Genomic DNA, 18,663 nt, shown 5'->3' on the forward strand with positions numbered 1-18,663 from the left:
TCGAACATTTAGGGATGTAGAAAACATTATAGGCTTTATCTATGAAGACCCGATGCAAGGAACATGATGCCATGGTCTATTTCTTGAAGTAGAACTGATGTTTTTTGGGAAGGATTAGACAGCTATTATGTTTGAAGTGAAGGATTTGATGTGGGATTTAACTTTGACCTACTTACCTCACCGTGCATCAGAAGGAATATAGGATATTATACTGAACCAAAATATCAACCCAACATGCAACAATTTCAAAGATTTTACTGAGTTACAGTTCATATCAGGAAGTAAATTGAATAAATTAATTAGGCCCTAATCTATGGATTTCACATGACTGTGCAAGGGCGCAGCCATGGGTAGGTCCACCCACTTGGGAACCAGGCCAACCCACTGTGGAGCCAGGCCCAGCCAATCAGAATGAGTTTTCCTCCACAAAAAAATACTCCTCAGCACCCCTGATATTATGATATTTCATAGCTGCAATTTGAGCCTCCCTCAGATCTTTTTGCCAAAGAACAGGAGAGAGGATGAAAGGGTAAGAAATAGATGTGCGCTAGTGTCTATAAAAGAAAGAGACAAACAGAAACAACATTGACACTTTACCAGTGTGTGAATTAGTGTCAAAATGAAAGGTAGACTGTGTGCGTGTGCGTGTGTGCGCAAGAGAAAAGAGGGAGAAAGGGGGAAAGAAGAGGAAGAGCTTGGTGCTGCACAGCTCTCCTCGGCTGGTTTATCGGAGCTGGGACTTGGAGTGGGGCTTGAGGAGGCTCCGAGACCTCACCCATGCTCGCAGATTAGTCACTTTGTTCCCCTACCTCTCAAAGAGAGCTATTAGTCTCCCATTTATGTGCGCTTTCACACACCCTCCTCCCCATTCATGCTCGCTCTACTGCTGAGTGTTACTGGTCGATTCATTCAATAGATTATGGCGACAAAATGATTATTTGCGCGCTGCGCTCCAAAACACTGTGCACGCTTCCCCTGGCATTGTAGGTCTCGAGTCTAATGTCTTCCAGCGGTGAAATCGATGGCTAGGTGCGGCTCTGACGAGTCCTCAAGTTTAAATTCCTCCTTGAAGTGTTTTTTGATTTGACAAAGCCTCGTAGTCGGTGTAATAAAACAAGTAGGCTAATAAAGCCTCACAAGCGCGTCATAAGGCTGTTACTGGAAAGATGTCGCAGCCTTCAAAAGTGCCACATCCAAATATTCTGAGCGGTGAGGAGTTTTTCATCTTGGGAGGGAACAGTTCACACACAGTAAATGAGTTATATGGCTTTGGTGGCAGCTATGCATGTATAGCCTTTGAGATGGAAGTAATGGACAATTGAGACCAGAGGGTCATTTGTTCAAATCCATCTTTAGACAAAGTGCTGTTGCTACACTTCTCCCCTTTTAATGCATCTGGTTATTGCCAGCTGAATAAATGGCATACAGTATGAACTAGGTGAGCCATACACTCGAAGTCATTTTGAATCAACTTGAGTTGATAGTTCAGGTAAAGTCAGGTCATGGCAATGCTGGGACAGGGTGGGTGCCAACGTAGCAGGCCCGGCTCCAGGATGACATGTCTGAGAGGGGGCACAGTTAGTATTGCTTTAGAGCCTTAATAAAACAAGGTCCATTGGTCCTACTGCCGTTCAAATGTACAAAAATGGATCTGAAACGTAGTCGGACACATCAACAACCGTCGTTTTATAGAAGCCCAATAACACAAGAAGGATATGCGCCCCACTACGACACAGGCCTACAAGTGTATTTGCAATGCAGCCGTAGCTGCTGCGGTAGGTCTGCACATCATTTGTGCATACCATCACGCACAGATCAGCTCGACACTAGGCTATCAAAGACTCTTCCAGGCTTCATTGCTTAATTACACTCTAATAATTAGAACGATAGGCTACATATTGCTGTCGAATGTGTAACACTATTCAATGAGTGTAACCAATCCGCATTTTCTCCAGGTATGCACTATTTTCTAGTTCCAAACGCACATGCACACGCAAGATCGCAGGGAGGGAGAGAAGAGGAGGCGGTGTGTTGTTTTCATAGTATTGACATCACTTTTACAGTAATGCAAATGTAATGATACCAGAGTGAACATTTGCTTACTTCGTTTAGTAGGCTACACACGGTGTTGGTCATACTAGTGCTATATACAACATGTTGTTTTAGGCCTATCTGAAATGCAGCCATATACTGTACACAACTGTCATTTTCCGCGCAAGACAGCACGCGATGTTGAAGAAAAGCCCCACGAAGACTGGTAGCCCTAGATGCGCTCATTCAAATATCACATACCGTAACCATCTATTCAGGATCATGGACAGGTGGCTACCGTCAGTCAGTGCAATGAAACGATACTGTTATATGCGCTTCCAATTTCATTGTCCCTAAACCCATCACATAAGGCAAAGCTCTATATCTATCAATAGCATTTTTTTAAATGTAATATTATATTTGTTTAGATTTACAAATTAGCCTCATTGGGTAAAGTGTTCCAAACGGCCAAATGTAGGGGAATGTTAAAGCTAAAAAGTTTTTGGCTACTAATTGCTTTTTGGCAGATTTCTATACTGTTTCTGCTCTTCTCAGATACAGTGCTTTCAGAAAGTATTCACACCCTCTGAATTTTTCCACATTTTGTTGTGTTACAGCCTGAATTTAAAATGGGTTAAATTTCGAATATATTTTGTCACTGGGTTACACACAATACCCTATAATGTCAAAGTGGAATTATGTTTTTCGAAATGTTTACAAATTAAGTTAAAATGAAAAGCTGAATGTCTTGAGTCAATAAGTATTCAATCCCTTTTGTTATGGCAAGACTAAATAAGTTCAGGAGTAAACATGTGTTTAACAAGTCACATAAGTTGCATGGACTCACTCTGTGCAATAACAGTGTTGAACATGGTTGTTGAATAAATAACTAATCTCTGTAACCCACACATACAATTATCGGTAAGGTCCCTCACTCGAGCAGTGAATTTCAAACATAAATTCAACCACAAAGACCAGGGAGGTTTTCCAATGCCTTGCAAATGATGGGTAAAAAAACAGACACTGAATATCCCTATTAGCATGGTGAAGATATGAATTACACATTGGATGGTGTATCAATACACCAAGTCACTGCAAAGATACAGGTGTCCTTCCTAACTCAGTTGCTGGAGAAGAAGGAAATAGCTCAGGGATTTTACTATGAGGCCACCAGTGATTTTAAAACAGTTATAGAGTTGAATGGCTGTGATAAGAGAGAACTGATGATCGATCAACAACATTGTAGTTTCTTCACAATACTAACCTAAATGACAGGGTGAAAATAAGGAAGCCTGTACAGAATATAAATATTCCAAAACATGCATTTGTTTGCAATAACACACTAAAGTAAAACTGAAAACAATGTGGCGAAGAAATTAACTATATGTCCTGAATACAAATGTTTATGTTTGGGGCAAACTAACACAACACATCACTGAGTACCACTCTTCATATTTTCAAGCATGGTGGTGGCTGCATCATGTTATGGGTATGGTTGTCATCGGCAAGGACTAGTGAGTTTTTTTAGGATAAAAATAAACCGAATAGAGTTAAGCGCAGGCAAAATCCTAGAGGAAACCTGGTTCAGTCTGCATTACAACAGACACTGAGACAAATTCACCTTTCAGCAGGACAATAACGTAAAACACAAGGTCAAATATACACTGTAGTTGCTTACCAAGATGTGGCCTAGTTACAGTTTTGATTTAAATTGAATTGAAAATCTATGGCAAGACTTGAACATGGCTGTGTAGCAATGATCAACAACCAACTTGACAGAGCTTAAAGTTTTTTTTTTAAGAATAATGTGCAAATATTTTACAATCCAGGTGTGCAAAACTTACCCAGAAAGAATCACAGCTATAGTCGCTGCCAAAGCTGCTTCTAACATTGAATAAGGGATCTGCATTTCTTTTCAATAATTTGCTACAATTTCTAAAAACATGTTTTCACTTTGTCAGTATGAGCTATTGTGTGTAGGTGGTTGAGAATTATTATTTTTTTAATCCAATTTGAATTCAGGCTGAAACACAACAACATGTAGAATAAGTCAAAGGGTATGAATACTTTCTGAAGGCACTGTAGCCTCTGTCCTGGTCTGCGCAACTGGCAGGCCCGGCAGCATCTACATCTACTGTAATGGTTTTCTTCATCTGAACGAGAGGCGGCCCAAAGCGCAGCGTGGTGGTTATTCATGTTTTAATAAATCACTTCACATGAATAAACTAACAAAAACAAGAAATGTGAAAACGCAAAACAGTCCTATCTGGTGCAAACACAGAGACAGGAACAATCACCCACAAACACAGTGACACCCAGGCTACCTAAGTATGATTCTCAATCAGAGACAACTAATGACACCTGCCTCTGATTGAGAACCATACTAGGCCGAAACATAGAAATACCCAAATCATAGAAAAACAAATATAGACTGCCCACCCAACTCACGCCCTGACCATACTAACTAAATACAAAACAAAGGAAATAAAGGTCAGAACGTGACAGTACCCCCCCCCCCCCCCCAAAGGTGCGGACTCCGGCCGCAAAACCTTGACCTATAGGGGAGGGTCTGGGTGGGCGTCTGTCCGCGGTGGCGGCTCTGGCGCGGGACGCGGACCCCACTTCACCATTGTCTTAGTCCGCCTTATTGTCCGCCTCCGTGGCTTTCTCACCATGGCCACCCTTCTCAATGACCCCACTGGACAGAGGGACCGCTCGGGACATAGGTGGGGCAGCTCGGGACAGAGGTGGGACAGCTGCTCGGGACAGAGGGGCGGCTGCTCGGGACAGAGGGGCGGCTGCTCGGGACAGAGGGGCGGCTGCTCGGGACAGAGGGGCGGCTGCTCGGGACAGAGGGGCGGCTGCTCGGGACAGAGGGGCGGCTGCTCGGGACAGAGGGGCGGCTGCTCTGGGCTGAGGGGCTCTGGCGGCCCTGGGCTGAGGGGCTCTGGCGGCCCTGGGCTGAGGGGCTCTGGCGGCCCTGGGCTGAGGGGCTCTGGCGGCCCCTGGCTGACGGGCGGCACCGGCGGCCCCTGGCTGACGGGCGGCACCGGCGGCCCCTGGCTGACGGGCGGCACCGGCGGCCCCTGGCTGACGGGCGGCACCGGCGGCCCCTGGCTGACGGGCGGCACCGGCGGCCCCTGGCAGACGGGCGGCACCGGCGGCCCCTGGCAGACGGGCGGCACCGGCGGCCCCTGGCAGACGGGCGGCGCTGGGCAGACGGGCGGCACTGGCGGCGCTGGAGAGGCGGGCGCCACTGGCGGCGCTGGAGAGGCGGGAGACTCCGGCAGCGCTGGAGAGGAGGAAGGCTCTGGTAGCGCCGGAGAGGCGGGAGACTCCGGCAGCGCTGGAGAGGAGGGAGCCCCTGTAAGGATGGGCCGGAGAGACAGCCTGGTGCGGGGAGCTGCCACCGGAGGGCTGGTGCGTGGAGGTGGTGACGGATAGACCGGCCCGTGCAGGCGCACTGGAGCTCTTGAGCACCGAGCCTGCCCAACCTTACCCGGTTGAATGGTTCCGGTCGCCCTGCCAGTGCGGCGAGGTGGAATAGCATAGCCCAACACCGTGCGCAAGGCTGGTGCCATGTAAGCCGGCCCAAGGAGACGCACTGGAGACCAGATGCGTAGAGCCGGCTTCATGGCACTTGGCTCGATGTCCACTCTAGCCCGGCCGATACGCGGAGCTGGAATGTACCGCACCGGGCTGTGCACCCACACTGGGGACACCGTGCGCTCCACAGCATAACACGGTGCCTGCCCGGTCTCTCTAGCCCCCCGGTAACCACAGGAAGTTGGCTCAGGTCTCCTACCTGGCGTAGCCATACTCCCTCCCATACAACTAATGACACCTGCCTCTGATTGAGAACCATACTAGGCTGAAACATAGAAATACCCAAATCATAGAAAAACAAACATAGACTGCCCACCCAACTCACGCCCTGACCATACTAACTAAATACAAAACAAAGGAAATAAAGGTCAGAACGTGACATCTACAGAAAACACAGCTAGGGGGGCACATCTGGGGTGTCCATGCCTGGCTTTGTCACTCTGCAACCTAGCCTAAACACACATGGCTCATTCTTCTTGGACAACATCCACCCTACACTCCCACATTCCCTCCCCCTCTCTTCAACTTGGCGTTGTTGAACTTGGTGCCCAGGTCAGAAAGCCGCCATTGAAATTGCCTGCCTCACAGTTCCATTGGTTTTACCTTGGTTGGGAAACTCATTTCAAAGGCTATCAACCTGGAAAGTAATGACAAGTGTTTAGCCTTTTGCTTCCTTTGCGTGCTATAGCCTAAAGCCACTAAACAGCCGCCACCACTGGACTGAAAAGTAATTAGCTATGTGTTAATTAAGATGTAAAGCTGACTATCCCAGGCTACATTTTATTGTTCCTAGATGTGTTTATGTTTTAGGTCAAAGCTAATGATAGAGTGGTTGTTTAAGCATTTGAAAATGCACTTGATTCGCTTGGACAGGAGAGTGAGAGGTTTATCTTTTCTAAACTTGAAATGTTAGACATTTCTGGTTCCTGTTTATGATTGTTTGTTCAGTTTGGGATCACAGATGGATGTTGGCTGGGGAGCTATGTAGTTATCCTGCTCAGCCTTTTACCCTTAGTGTGTGTGTGTGTGTGTGTGTAGAGGGACCTTATCTAACCTACAAGCTACTCACAAGTGTGTGTTGTCTGTTTTTGCAAAAGACACATTTCCGAAAAATAAATAGTCAGATTGTACCACAGACAAACAGATGTACCGCTGTGAGGACTGTGACGAGCTGTTCACCTCTGCCCTGGAGCTGCAGCGGCACCAGAAGTGCTTTTGTTCCAGCGCCGGGTCCTTGTTCGACACTCTCAGCAACGAGGACTTCAAGCAGGGCTGTGACGACAGCGACCACGAGTCTGTCCACGAGTGCAAGGACTGCGAGAAGATCTTCCCCGACGAGTACAGGTGCAGCGCACACACACACACACACACACAAACATGCACACGCACACACATACACACGCACATAAGCGAGCACGCACGGACACACACAGTGGTACCATTACCTCTACACTAATGATTTGAAGAGTTTCCTCATCCTGAATGACTGTGTGTCTGTGCTCCCTGTCCAGTCTGGACACACACAGTGGTACCATTACCTCTACACTAATGATTTGAAGAGTTTCCTCATCCTGAATGACTGTGTGTCTGTGCTCCCTGTCCAGTCTGGACACACACAGTGGTACCATTACCTCTACACTAATGATTTGAAGAGTTTCCTCATCCTGAATGACTGTGTGTCTGTGCTCCCTGTCCAGTCTGGGCCAACACATGATTGTGCACACAGAGGAGCGAGAGTACAAGTGTGACCAGTGTCCCAAGGCCTTCAACTGGAAGTCCAACCTCATCCGCCACCAGATGTCCCACGACAGTGGCAAGCAGTTCGAGTGTCAAAACTGCGATAAGGTACAGCACACCCGGCATGTAAGTTGTGCGCAGGCTTCTTTTGCTACCTTGGTGAATGCTGATCCTAGCCACAGTAGTGAATTGACTGGGGAGAAAATTCATTGTGTATGTGCGTAGAAAATAGGATTTTAACCATATGATTTTGTCATTAAGTTAGTGTAACGCAACCATAAATGCAATTTAGTACCAACTTAATCATGTCAGTTCATGCTATGACTTGAAAATGTCATTGCTTGCAGTTTATTCAGCTAACTAACTGGTTGTCTGGCATTTAGTGCTGAGGGATTAGTGGTTTTTGAGGTCGGTTTGGTTCCGGTTTGATTATAAAAAAAATTATCCCGGATTTCAGTTGAACTTTTTTTTTTAAACATGAAATGCTTTATAAAATAATGACATAACAATGAATTTAGAGCTTTTTAATGGAAATTCTAAGGCCAAAAATAGTGAACATTCAATAGCCAAACATTTAAAATATTGGGTAGACATCAATGGAAAATGGGAAATTACTATGAAATAATACAATATTTCAGTTGTGTATATTACTTAGTTTCTATTTCATGACTTTATTCATTTTCATTCCTTAAAGTCATCATCTCATCTCTGTTCAGGCTGTAGCTGTCAGCCTGTCAGTTGTCTATGTTCTCCCTGTACTTTCCTCTTTAATGTGTATGAAACCATAACTTGACAGCCAGCCAAACTCCAATCAAGAACTGAACCAGAGTCAGGGCTAGGCTTTCCATAAACCTCCAGTTCTATAGTTGAAACGGTGTAAAACTGTAACAGTATAGAACATTTTATATATTATATAGCAGCTCAGACTTAACGGCTTAAAGTCGAACCGATGTTTGGTAGTCGCATAGTGAACAATACCTGACCATCACTGGACATAGAAAACGTACGCATCCTGCTTGAATATTGTTCTCAACAGGATTAGTATCTAAATAACATGTAAGATAACTTAAGTGTGAAGTGAAATCACATGTAGAGAGAAGCTACCTGCAAAACAGAACTTAACAGGCAGACTAGTCTAGCGAGGGAATAGATGTAATCGATTTACTTAAAATTCAGAACTTAAACACGACATGCTGAAATTAGAAATTATTGTGTTTACAGGCAGGGGCGCAACTTTGGTTTTAGAAGTGGGAGGGTATTTCTTTATTTGATTTTATCCATTCGGATAAACACACCTACCCGACCGCTCAGAGCAGTCCGCATGGTCTTAAAGCACACTGTTGCCTCATTTTGTAACACATTCCAGTGATAAAACACGGGGGGGAATGAATTAGGCCCTAATCTATGGATTTCACATGACTGGGAATATAGATATGCATCTGTTGGTCACAGATACCTTTAAAAGGGTAGGGTGTGGATCAGAACCAGTCAGTATTTGGTGTTACCACCATTTGCCTCATGCAGCGCGACACATCTCCTTCCCATAGAGTTGATCAGGCTGTTGATTGTGGCCTGTGGAATGTTGTCCCACTCCTCTTCAATGGCTGTGTGAAGTTGCTGGATAGTGGCGGGAACTGGAACACGCTGTCGTACACGTTGATCCAGAGCATCCCAAACATGCTCAATGGGTGACATGTCTGGTGAGTATACAAGCCATGGAAGAACTGGGACATTTTCAGCTTCCAGGAATTGAGTGCAGATCCTTGCGACATGTGGTCGTGCACTATCATGCTGAAACATGAGGTGATGGTGATGGATGAATGGCACGACAATGGGCCTCAGGATCTCATCACGGTATCTCTGTGCATTCATATTGCCATCGATAAAATGCAATTGTGTTCATTGTCCGTAGCTTATGCCTGCCCATACAATAACTCTACTGCCACCATGGGGCACTCTGTTCACAACGTTGACATCAGCATACTGCTCGCCCACATGACGCCATATACACTGTCTGCCATCTGCCCGGGTACAGTTAAAACCGGGGTTCATCCATTAAGAGGACAGTTTTTCATCGTGCCAGTGGTCATTGAAGGTGAGCATTTGCTCACTGAAATCGGTTAAGATGCCGAACAGATCAAGACTCTGGTGAGGACAGCGAGCACACATATGAGCTTCCCTGAGACGGTTTCTGACAGTTTGTGAAGAAATTCTACAGTTGTGCAAACCGGTGGATGGTCTCAAACGATCCCAAAGGTGAAGAATCCAGATGTGAAAGTCCTGGGCTGGTGGTCTGCGGTTGAACATACTGCCAAATTCCCCAAAAAGATGTTGGAGGTGGCTTATGGTAGAGGAATACACATTAAATTCTCTGGCAACATCTCTGGTGGACATTCTTGCAGTCAGCCTGCCAAGTGCATGCTCCACATCTGTGACATTGTATTTTGTGACAAAACTACACATTTTAGAGTGGCTTCTTGATATGCCACACCTGTCAGGTGGATGGATTACCTTGGCAAAGGAGAAGTGCTCATTAACAGGGATGTAAACAAATTTGTGCACAAACGTTGAGAGAAATAAGCTTTTTGTGTGTATGGAACATTTCTGGGATCTTTTTTTTCAGCTCATGTAACATGGGACAAACACTTTATATGTTGCGTTTATATTTTTTTCACTGTAGACAAGGCATACTTTCACAAACTGTCTCTGTCCCTCTCGTCATTATGTTGTGTACATTCCTCTCTCGTGTTTTATGCAGTCTGTGTGTATCTAATTTAATGTTGATGGTGTAAATGTGTATCCGTCCAGAGATCTGTATATAATGGCGAGATGCTGATGTATTCGCCCTAAGAATAGGAGTCGTTGTCCAAAATAAGCCATGGAAACACATTGGGCTTATTTTGCACAGCTTTTGGCAAGAGTGAATCCTCTCACTTCACCTCTTCCTCTCTGAGCCAGAAAAAAATAGGCGCAATGAATTATGGTCATTGTAGTTAATTACCATGTTTCTGCGCTGAACTAGGTTCATTATTTGGCTTAATGAAAACTACAACTCCCTTCAGCCCAGCATCCCACATAAAGTTCTTGACTTGATTTTTCTTGTGAATTATTTGATTTCTCTATAGACAAGAAAACAAACTTAATGTAATTCAAGTAATTGAACTGACTTTGGTCAATTAGTAACCCCCAAAAATAAAATGGTTAATCGCTCAGCACTACTGACCATAAAGTTAGTTGTTGGTGAATGTAACCACCATCACAAAGGCATCACGGGAAGCTGGCATGGATGCAGTATAAGCTTTTTTACTCAGTAGTATATATATTCTGAAAGTGTCAACACACAGTGATCGGAACCTGCTAACCATGACTGGTTTTTATCTGTGTGTGTGTGTGTCAATTAAATGTTTCTGCCACCGCCCTACCCACAGGTGTTCACGGACCCCAGCAACCTGCAGCGCCACATCCGCTCGCAGCACATAGGGGCTCGCACTCACACCTGCCCCGAATGTGGCAAGACCTTCGCCACCTCCTCGGGCCTCAAGCAGCACAAGCACATTCACAGTAGTGTCAAGCCCTTCATCTGTAAGTCTCTAAGACCCAAGTCGATATGGCCTAGCCAACCCACATCTAGTTCTACCTCCCTGTGTCTAAAGGCCTACTCCTCATCCTCCTCCCTCCATCTCTCTCCAACCCCAAGCAGGGCCAGCGACAGTAGCAGACACAATCCCGTAGGTCAGAGGCAATTCCGTGACCTCATCCCTTCTTTTTCTTGTTATGTGTTTCATTTTGTTGTGTGTTTTCCCCACCTTTTCTCTTGTTTTGTTATCCTCCTCCATTCCTCCCTCCGTGCCTCTCCTCCTCTTTTTGTTGTATGGGTAACACTTTATTTTGATACTCCAGCTCATTAAGTTGGATAGAGGGTGCACTTGCATTGACAAAGATAGGAAGTGGGCCCTCTTTCCCAGTCTACGGTCCCTCTGCAGCTGATATGTTACTGATTTGTTGAGCATCTTTAGTGGGACTTTAAAAAAAGTGGTACTTTGTGTTTCTTTTTTCCCCGTGTGTGTGTGTGTGTGTGTGTTTGTGTGTGTGTGTGTGTTTTTCCTTCTGAGGGGGGTAAAAATGGGTTTCCTTCGGCACGGGCAGATTTGATATAAACGTGGATCAACAGTTTCTGCTCCAGCTCCCCGTTAAAGGATGCCGGAAGCCATGATACCTTACCTTGTCTTCTCTCTCTTAACTTTCTGCTTTGCTTTTCTGTTTGTACCCATGTGCACATATGTGTGTATATGCTTATATACATGTATAGGTACAGTCTGTATTCAAGCAACACTTTATAGAATATATTGTGAAAAGTAGGTTGCCCACTGTAGAGATATGGTATGTATGTTGCCGTCATAGTGATGCATGATTTGTGATTTGCATAGATTCAGCCTTTAGAGAAAAAGTTTCTGACGTCGCTATGTGCAGGATTGTTGAGAGGGGAGAGTCGGTAAGAGATGATCTGTGCCTTTGCCTTTTATATTTCATCAGTAAAAATGTCTGTTCACATGCATAGGTTGACCCAAACAGTACAAACATCTTCTGAGCATAACTCATAATCTTTGGAGAGCTTTGTTCATTGAGAGATACATAGAACCTCGTCAGTGACATTGTTTTGAATAGTTCTCCAATCACTGCATCAGACTGAAGATCGATAAGCTCAGACTAATAATCGGAAGGTGGGTGAGATTGTTGACTTCTACTTGGAAATCAGGAGGAGTAATTTTCCCTTGAAGGTTTTGACAAGGCTGTGCATCTGATATGCAAAACGGCCCTTCCCTTGTGGTTTGGAATTCAGTTCATTCATGAGGGCCATGATGTCCACGGTGAAGGAAAAATCTGCCAACCATTCTTTATCTTGCAGTTGAGGGAAATCCACATATATTCCTTTCATTTGCAAACACTCAGCAATCTATGACTTCAGGTCTCACACCCTTTTAAGCACCTTCCCCAAACTCAGCCATCTCATGTTTTTGTGGTAAGGGACATATGCATGACCCGACTCTGTCTCTTCCAACAGTGAGACAAACTGCCTGTGGTTTAAAGATTTTGCTCTTATGAAGTTTACCACTTTAGTCACTGTATCCACAACATGGCCCATTTGATGAATAATGCAATGCAATGCAGGTAAATAATGATCTGATCTGGGTTCAGCTCAGCTACTTGATCTTGTATCCTTTTCAAAAGGCCAACGTTTTTTCATTTCAAGTTTGGGCACCTATCAGTGGTCACACTGGATAACTTTTCAAAACTCAGTCCCAGCTTTGCCACACACTTATTAACCTCCTCCAATAAATGTTTCCCTGTGTTTGTGCTCTTCATTGACTGCACTGAAGCCAGCTCCTCTGCTATTTCAAAGTCTGGGGTTATGCCTCGTAACAATATAAACAACTGCGCCGTGTCACATGCATCACTGCTCTCATCCAGAGCCAAGGAGAAATAGGTGAAATCCTTTACCTTGTCTTTCAACTGCTGTTCCATATTCTCTGCGATGTCCTCAACACGCCAGGTCACTGTTCATCTTGACAGGGAAACATTTTCAAACAGCTCTTTCTTGTCGGGGCAAAGTATTGCTGCAGAGTCAATTTAACATTCTTTAATGAATTTGCCTTCAGCGAATGGGTTGCTATGTTTAGCAATTTTGTTGGACATTACATAGTTACAGTGCCTTGCGAAAGTATTCGGCCCCCTTGAACTTTGCGACCTTTTGCCACATTTCAGGCGTCAAACATAAAGATATAAAACTGTATTTTTTTGTGAAGAATCAACAACAAGTGGGACACAATCATGAAGTGGAACGACATTTATTGGATATTTCAAGCTTTTTTAACAAATCAAAAACTGAAAAATTGGGCGTGCAAAATTATTCAGCCCCCTTAAGTTAATACTTTGTAGCGCCACCTTTTGCTGCGATTACAGCTGTAAGTCGCTTGGGGTGTGTCTCTATCAGTTTTGCACATCGAGAGACTGAATTTTTTTCCCATTCCTCCTTGCAAAACAGCTCGAGCTCAGTGAGGTTGGATGGAGAGCATTTGTGAACAGCAGTTTTCAGTTCTTTCCACAGATTCTCGATTGGACTCAGGTCTGGACTTTGACTTGGCCATTCTAACACCTGGATATGTTTATTTTTGAACCATTCCATTGTAGATTTTGCTTTATGTTTTGGATCATTGTCTTGTTGGAAGACAAATCTCCGTCCCAGTCTCAGGTCTTTTGCAGACTCCATCAGGTTTTCTTCCAGAATGGTCCTGTATTTGGCTCCATCCATCTTCCCATCAATTTTAACCATCTTCCCTGTCCCTGCTGAAGAAAAGCAGGCCCAAACCATGATCCTGCCACCACCATGTTTGACAGTGGGGATGGTGTGTTCAGGGTGATGAGCTGTGTTGCTTTTACGCCAAACATAACGTTTTGCATTGTTGCCAAAAAGTTCCATTTTGGTTTCATCTGACCAGAGCACCTTCTTCCACATGTTTGGTGTGTCTCCCAGGTGTCTTGTGGCAAACTTTAAACAACACTTTTTATGGATATCTTTAAGAAATGTCTTTCTTCTTGCCACTCTTCCATAAAGGCCAGATTTGTGCAATATGCGACTGATTGTTGTCCTATGGACAGAGTCTCCCACCTCAGCTGTAGATCTCTGCAGTTCATCCAGAGTGATCATGGGCCTCTTGGCTGCATCTCTGATCAGTCTTCTCCTTGTATGAGCTGAAAGTTTAGAGGGACGGCCAGGTCTTGGTAGATTTGCAGTGGTCTGATACTCCTGACATTTCAATATTATCGCTTGCACAGTGCTCCTTGGGATGTTTAAAGCTTGGGAAATCTTTTTGTATCCAAATCCGGCTTTAAACTTCTTCACAACAGTATCTCGGACCTGCCTGGTGTGTTCCTTGTTCTTCATGATGCTCTCTGCGCTTTTAACGGACCTCTGAGACTATCACAGTGCAGGTGCATTTATACGGAGACTTGATTACACACAGGTGGATTGTATTTATCATCATTAGTCATTTAGGTCAACATTGGATCATTCAGAGATCCTTACTGAACTTCTGGAGAGTTTGCTGCACTGAAAGTAAAAGGGCTGAATAATTTTGCACGCCCAATTTTTCAGTTTTTGATTTGTTAAAAGTTTGAAATATCCAATAAATGTCGTTCCACTTCATGATTGTGTCCCACTTGTTGTTGATTCTTCATAAAAAAATACAGTTTTATATCTTTATGTTTGAAGCCTGAAATGTGGCAAAAGGTCGCAAAGTTCAAGGGGGCCGAATACTTTCGCAAGGCACTGTAGCTCTCGTAATTCTGTTGTTTCCTGAAAGCAGTTTTGTGAAAAGTCCTTGCTGCTTTTGCAACTGAGAAAGCAACTGTTTCGATGCTCTTGCCCTCTGCTCAGAAGACATATTCCTATATTTCTCTGCATGCTTTGTCTGGAAGCTCTCTTTGCACACTAAGCACACAGGTGATCTTAATGTTTTGTACACAGTGTATATTATTTCTAAGTAGTGTTGTATCTGTGTTGACTATTGACTTGGTACTCTGAGTTAGTGACAGTGTTTAAATGGGCTTAACCAGACCCATGTGGGCTGTGTGTCTCCCCAGGCGAGGTGTGCCACAAGTCTTACACGCAGTTCTCCAACCTGTGCCGCCACAAGCGCATGCACGCCGACTGCCGCACCCAGATCAAGTGCAAAGACTGTGGCCAGATGTTCAGCACTACTTCCTCCCTCAACAAGCACCAGCGTTTTTGTGAGGGCAAAAACCATTCTGGCCCTGCCGGGGGCCTGTTTGCTCCCGGCATCCCCATGAGCAGCCCCATCCTGGCCAAGTCCAGGTCCCATCCCCACCACCACCAACTCAACCACTCAGGTCTGGCCTTCCCTGACTACTTCCCCTCCCGGCCCCATCTTCACGCCAACCTATCCTTCTCCCCCAGGCCGCGTGGCTTCCCCTCGCTCTGCCATGGCTTCCCGGATCTCTTCGTCCCATCGCTCTACCCCCGACCACCCTTACTGCCCCCCAGCCCCTTTCTGAAGAGCCCCCTGGGCAAGAACAGTAACAACGGTGGGAGCCAGGAGGGCAAGCTGCCTCACAGCCTCCTGGACGGGACTCCACTGTCTCTGATCAGCTCCATCAACAACAACAACGGAGGAAATAGTCTCCTCAGCAGTCAGGAGAGGGAGGACAAAGAGAGGCTGGAGCTGGCGTACAGAGAAGTCAAGGCCAAAACCAAGATGTCGGCGGTGTCGGACGGCAGCGACCTGGAGGAAGTCAACACCACCAGCGGCACCGACCTAGACACCACCACCGGCACCGCCTCGTGTTCAGAGTTAGACAGCGACGCTGAGAGTGAGCGGGAACAACGGGAGCGGGTCAGCGGCACAAAGAGAAGGAAGGAGGCAGGCGTTAGAGGGGTGGTGGGGACAGATAGGATGGGTCAGGATGGGCGGCCGGACAACGTGAGCAGCGGCTCAGTGTCGGCGGTGTCCAGCTCGTTCAACCCGGCTTGCGAGCAGCCCCCCTTCCTCTCGGTCGCCTCCCAGCACTCCTTCTTTCCGCTTCCGGACAAGCAGGCACTGCCCCCCACAGGGGCCACCGCTGCCACCGACTCCATCAAGGCCATCGCTTCCATCGCCGAGAAGTACTTTGGCCCTGCGCTCATGAGCCTGCAAGAGAAGAATATGGGCTCGAAGCCCTGCCATTCAATGTTCCCTTTCCAGTTCCTACCCAACTTCCCTCACTCCCTCTACCCCTTCACCGAGCGGGCCGGTGCCCTCAAACCCGGCATGTTCTTCAAGGCTGAGCCCAAGTCGCCTCATGCGCAACATCCGCCACCCCACAAAATGGCTGCCCCTCGCACAGAAGAGCCATCGCCCTTTGACCTCACCACCAAGCCAAAGAAGACCAAACCGAAACTGCCGGCCCCCGCCAAGTTGACCCCACCCAGCGGTAGCAGCAACACCCCCCTCCTTCTCCCGGGGGATGAGGAGCAGCCACTGGACCTCAGCATCAGCAGCCACAGACGGGATGTGCACAACGGGGTGGTGGCCCCTGAGCAGCCGTCCAGCCGCAAGAAGCACCCCGACAGCCACCCACACCAACACACCCTGCACCCCCAGGGCCACCCCCTCCACCAGCTCCTGCTGTCACAGCACCAGCAGCCCCTGGCCCAGCCGCCCCAGCAGCCGCCCCAGCAGCAGCCCTCCCTGCATTACACCAAGCCCTCGGCCTTCTTCATGGACCCAATATACAGGTATTTCAGCCCCAAGGAGACCAGAATCCTCACCAGACACTGTATGTAGATAAGCAACTGAAGTTGACACTCATGTTAGAACCTATATTCAATATGTAGGCTATATATACACAATATACAGCAGGGTCCGGAACTATTGACAAACTCAATAAAGATGAGCAGAAATGACTGTATAAAATTAATAATGCAAATACTGAGATAAACTGAACAAAAATATGAACGCAACATGTAAAGTGTTGGTCCCATGTTTCATGAGCTTAAATATAAGATCGCAGAAACGTTCCATACACACAAAAAGCTTCATTCTCACAAATTCTGTGCCGGTGGGGCTTGGCTCATTGCGCTCTAGCAACTCCTTGTGGTGAGCCGGGCACTTGTAGGCTGACTACGGTCATCAGTTGAGCACTGTTTCCTGCAACACATTGGTGCAGCTGGCTTCCGGGTTAAGCAGGCGGGTGTTAAGAAGCGTGCTTTGGCGGGTCATGTTTCAGAGGACACATGACTCGACCTTCGCCTCTCCCGAGCTCGTTGGGGAGTTGCAGCGGCGAGACAAGATCGTAATCACTAAATTGGGGAGAAAAAGGGGGTAGTTGGGCTGAGGAGTATTTCTGTCTGTAATAAAGCCCTTTTGTGGGGAAAAACAAATTCTGATTGGCTGGTCTGGCTTCCCAGTCCGTCCCTGGTCTGGCATACCAGGCCCTGCCCAGTCATGTAAAATTCATAGATTAATCCATTAGCTTAAGGAATTTCAATTGACTGATTTCCTTGTATTCACTGAAACTCGGTACAATCATTGAAATTGTGGGATGTTGCGTTTATATTTTTTTTCAGTATGTATTGTATGCTAAAAAATGGAGGAAATTATATTATTTATACTAATACATTTTCTCGGAGAAAGAGATTTTGAGCTAAAAAAAATCTCAAAAAGGTAGGGGTCAAAATACATTTCAATACCTAACCTTGCGAGGATAACGGCACTGAGCTTTTATCTCAAATGTTTTATGAGATTGGAGAACACATTGGGAGGGATCTTTGTCCATACAGAATCCTTCCAGATCCTTGATAACCTTCGTATGCACTTATGTACTGACCTCTTCAATTCAAAACACAGGAGACTGCGATGGCCATTGCAAAATGTGGATTTTGTGGCCAATTAACGACATATTTGATGATTCTGATGTGGGCTTGAGGTTATTGTCTTGCTGGAAGATCCCCTTGTGGCCAAGTTTCAGACTCCTGACAGAGGCAACCAGGTTTTTGGCTAAACTCTCCGGATATTGGGCGAAGTTCATGAGGGCCTCAGGACCAGTGAAAGCGAAATATCCCCATAACATCAAAGATCCACGACTATATTTTACAGTAGGTAGGGGGTTAGTTTTTGCTCATACATTTTTATTGACGCTAAACCCACCACTGGTGTGCGTGACCAAAGAGACCAATTTTCATGTCATTTGCCCAAAGCACAGGTTGCAATCCAAGTGCCAATGCCATTTAGCAAACTCCAGTCGTTGACATCTTTTGGGGATGACATGAAAATAGAGCTCTTTGACCATGCACACCAAAGGTTGGTTTGGCGTAGAAATGAAATGAGAATGCATGAGCAGAAAAACCCCAAACCTACTGTAAAATATGGTGGTGGATCTTTGATGTTATGGGGCTATTTTTGCTTCCACTGGTCCTAGGGCCCTTGTTAAGGTCAACGGCATCATGAACTTTGCCCAGTACCAGGATATTGTAAACAAAAACCTGGTTGGCTCTGCCAGGAGGCTGAAACATGGCCACAAGTGGATGTTCCAGCAAGACAATAGCCCCAAGCACACAGCAAAATCTACAAAGAAATGGTTCATTGGCCACAAAATCAAAATTGTGCAATGGTCATCTCAGTCTCATTGAAAACCTGCTAATTGAATTGAAGAGGGCCGTCCATAAACTCAGATGAAGGATGTCAAGGATCTAGAAGGATTCTGCATGCAAGAACATCCCTCCCAATGTGTTCT

General features: G+C 45.9%; 1 protein-coding gene across 1 annotated transcript in view; it reads left to right on the plus strand.

Moving 5' to 3' along the window:
* Positions 1 to 18,663, plus strand: part of LOC110491048 (histone-lysine N-methyltransferase PRDM16) — a 394,111-nt gene that overhangs the window by 286,479 nt on the left and 88,969 nt on the right. The window contains exons 6-9 of the mRNA XM_036946771.1: positions 6,774 to 6,981; positions 7,335 to 7,482; positions 10,803 to 10,956; positions 15,016 to 16,666. Of these exons, the coding sequence (XP_036802666.1) occupies positions 6,774 to 6,981; positions 7,335 to 7,482; positions 10,803 to 10,956; positions 15,016 to 16,666 (2,161 nt within the window). The remainder of the gene's footprint in view (positions 1 to 6,773; positions 6,982 to 7,334; positions 7,483 to 10,802; positions 10,957 to 15,015; positions 16,667 to 18,663) is intronic.

This window comes from Oncorhynchus mykiss, chromosome 16, assembly GCF_013265735.2.
Source record: "Oncorhynchus mykiss isolate Arlee chromosome 16, USDA_OmykA_1.1, whole genome shotgun sequence".
NCBI lineage: Eukaryota > Metazoa > Chordata > Actinopteri > Salmoniformes > Salmonidae > Oncorhynchus > Oncorhynchus mykiss.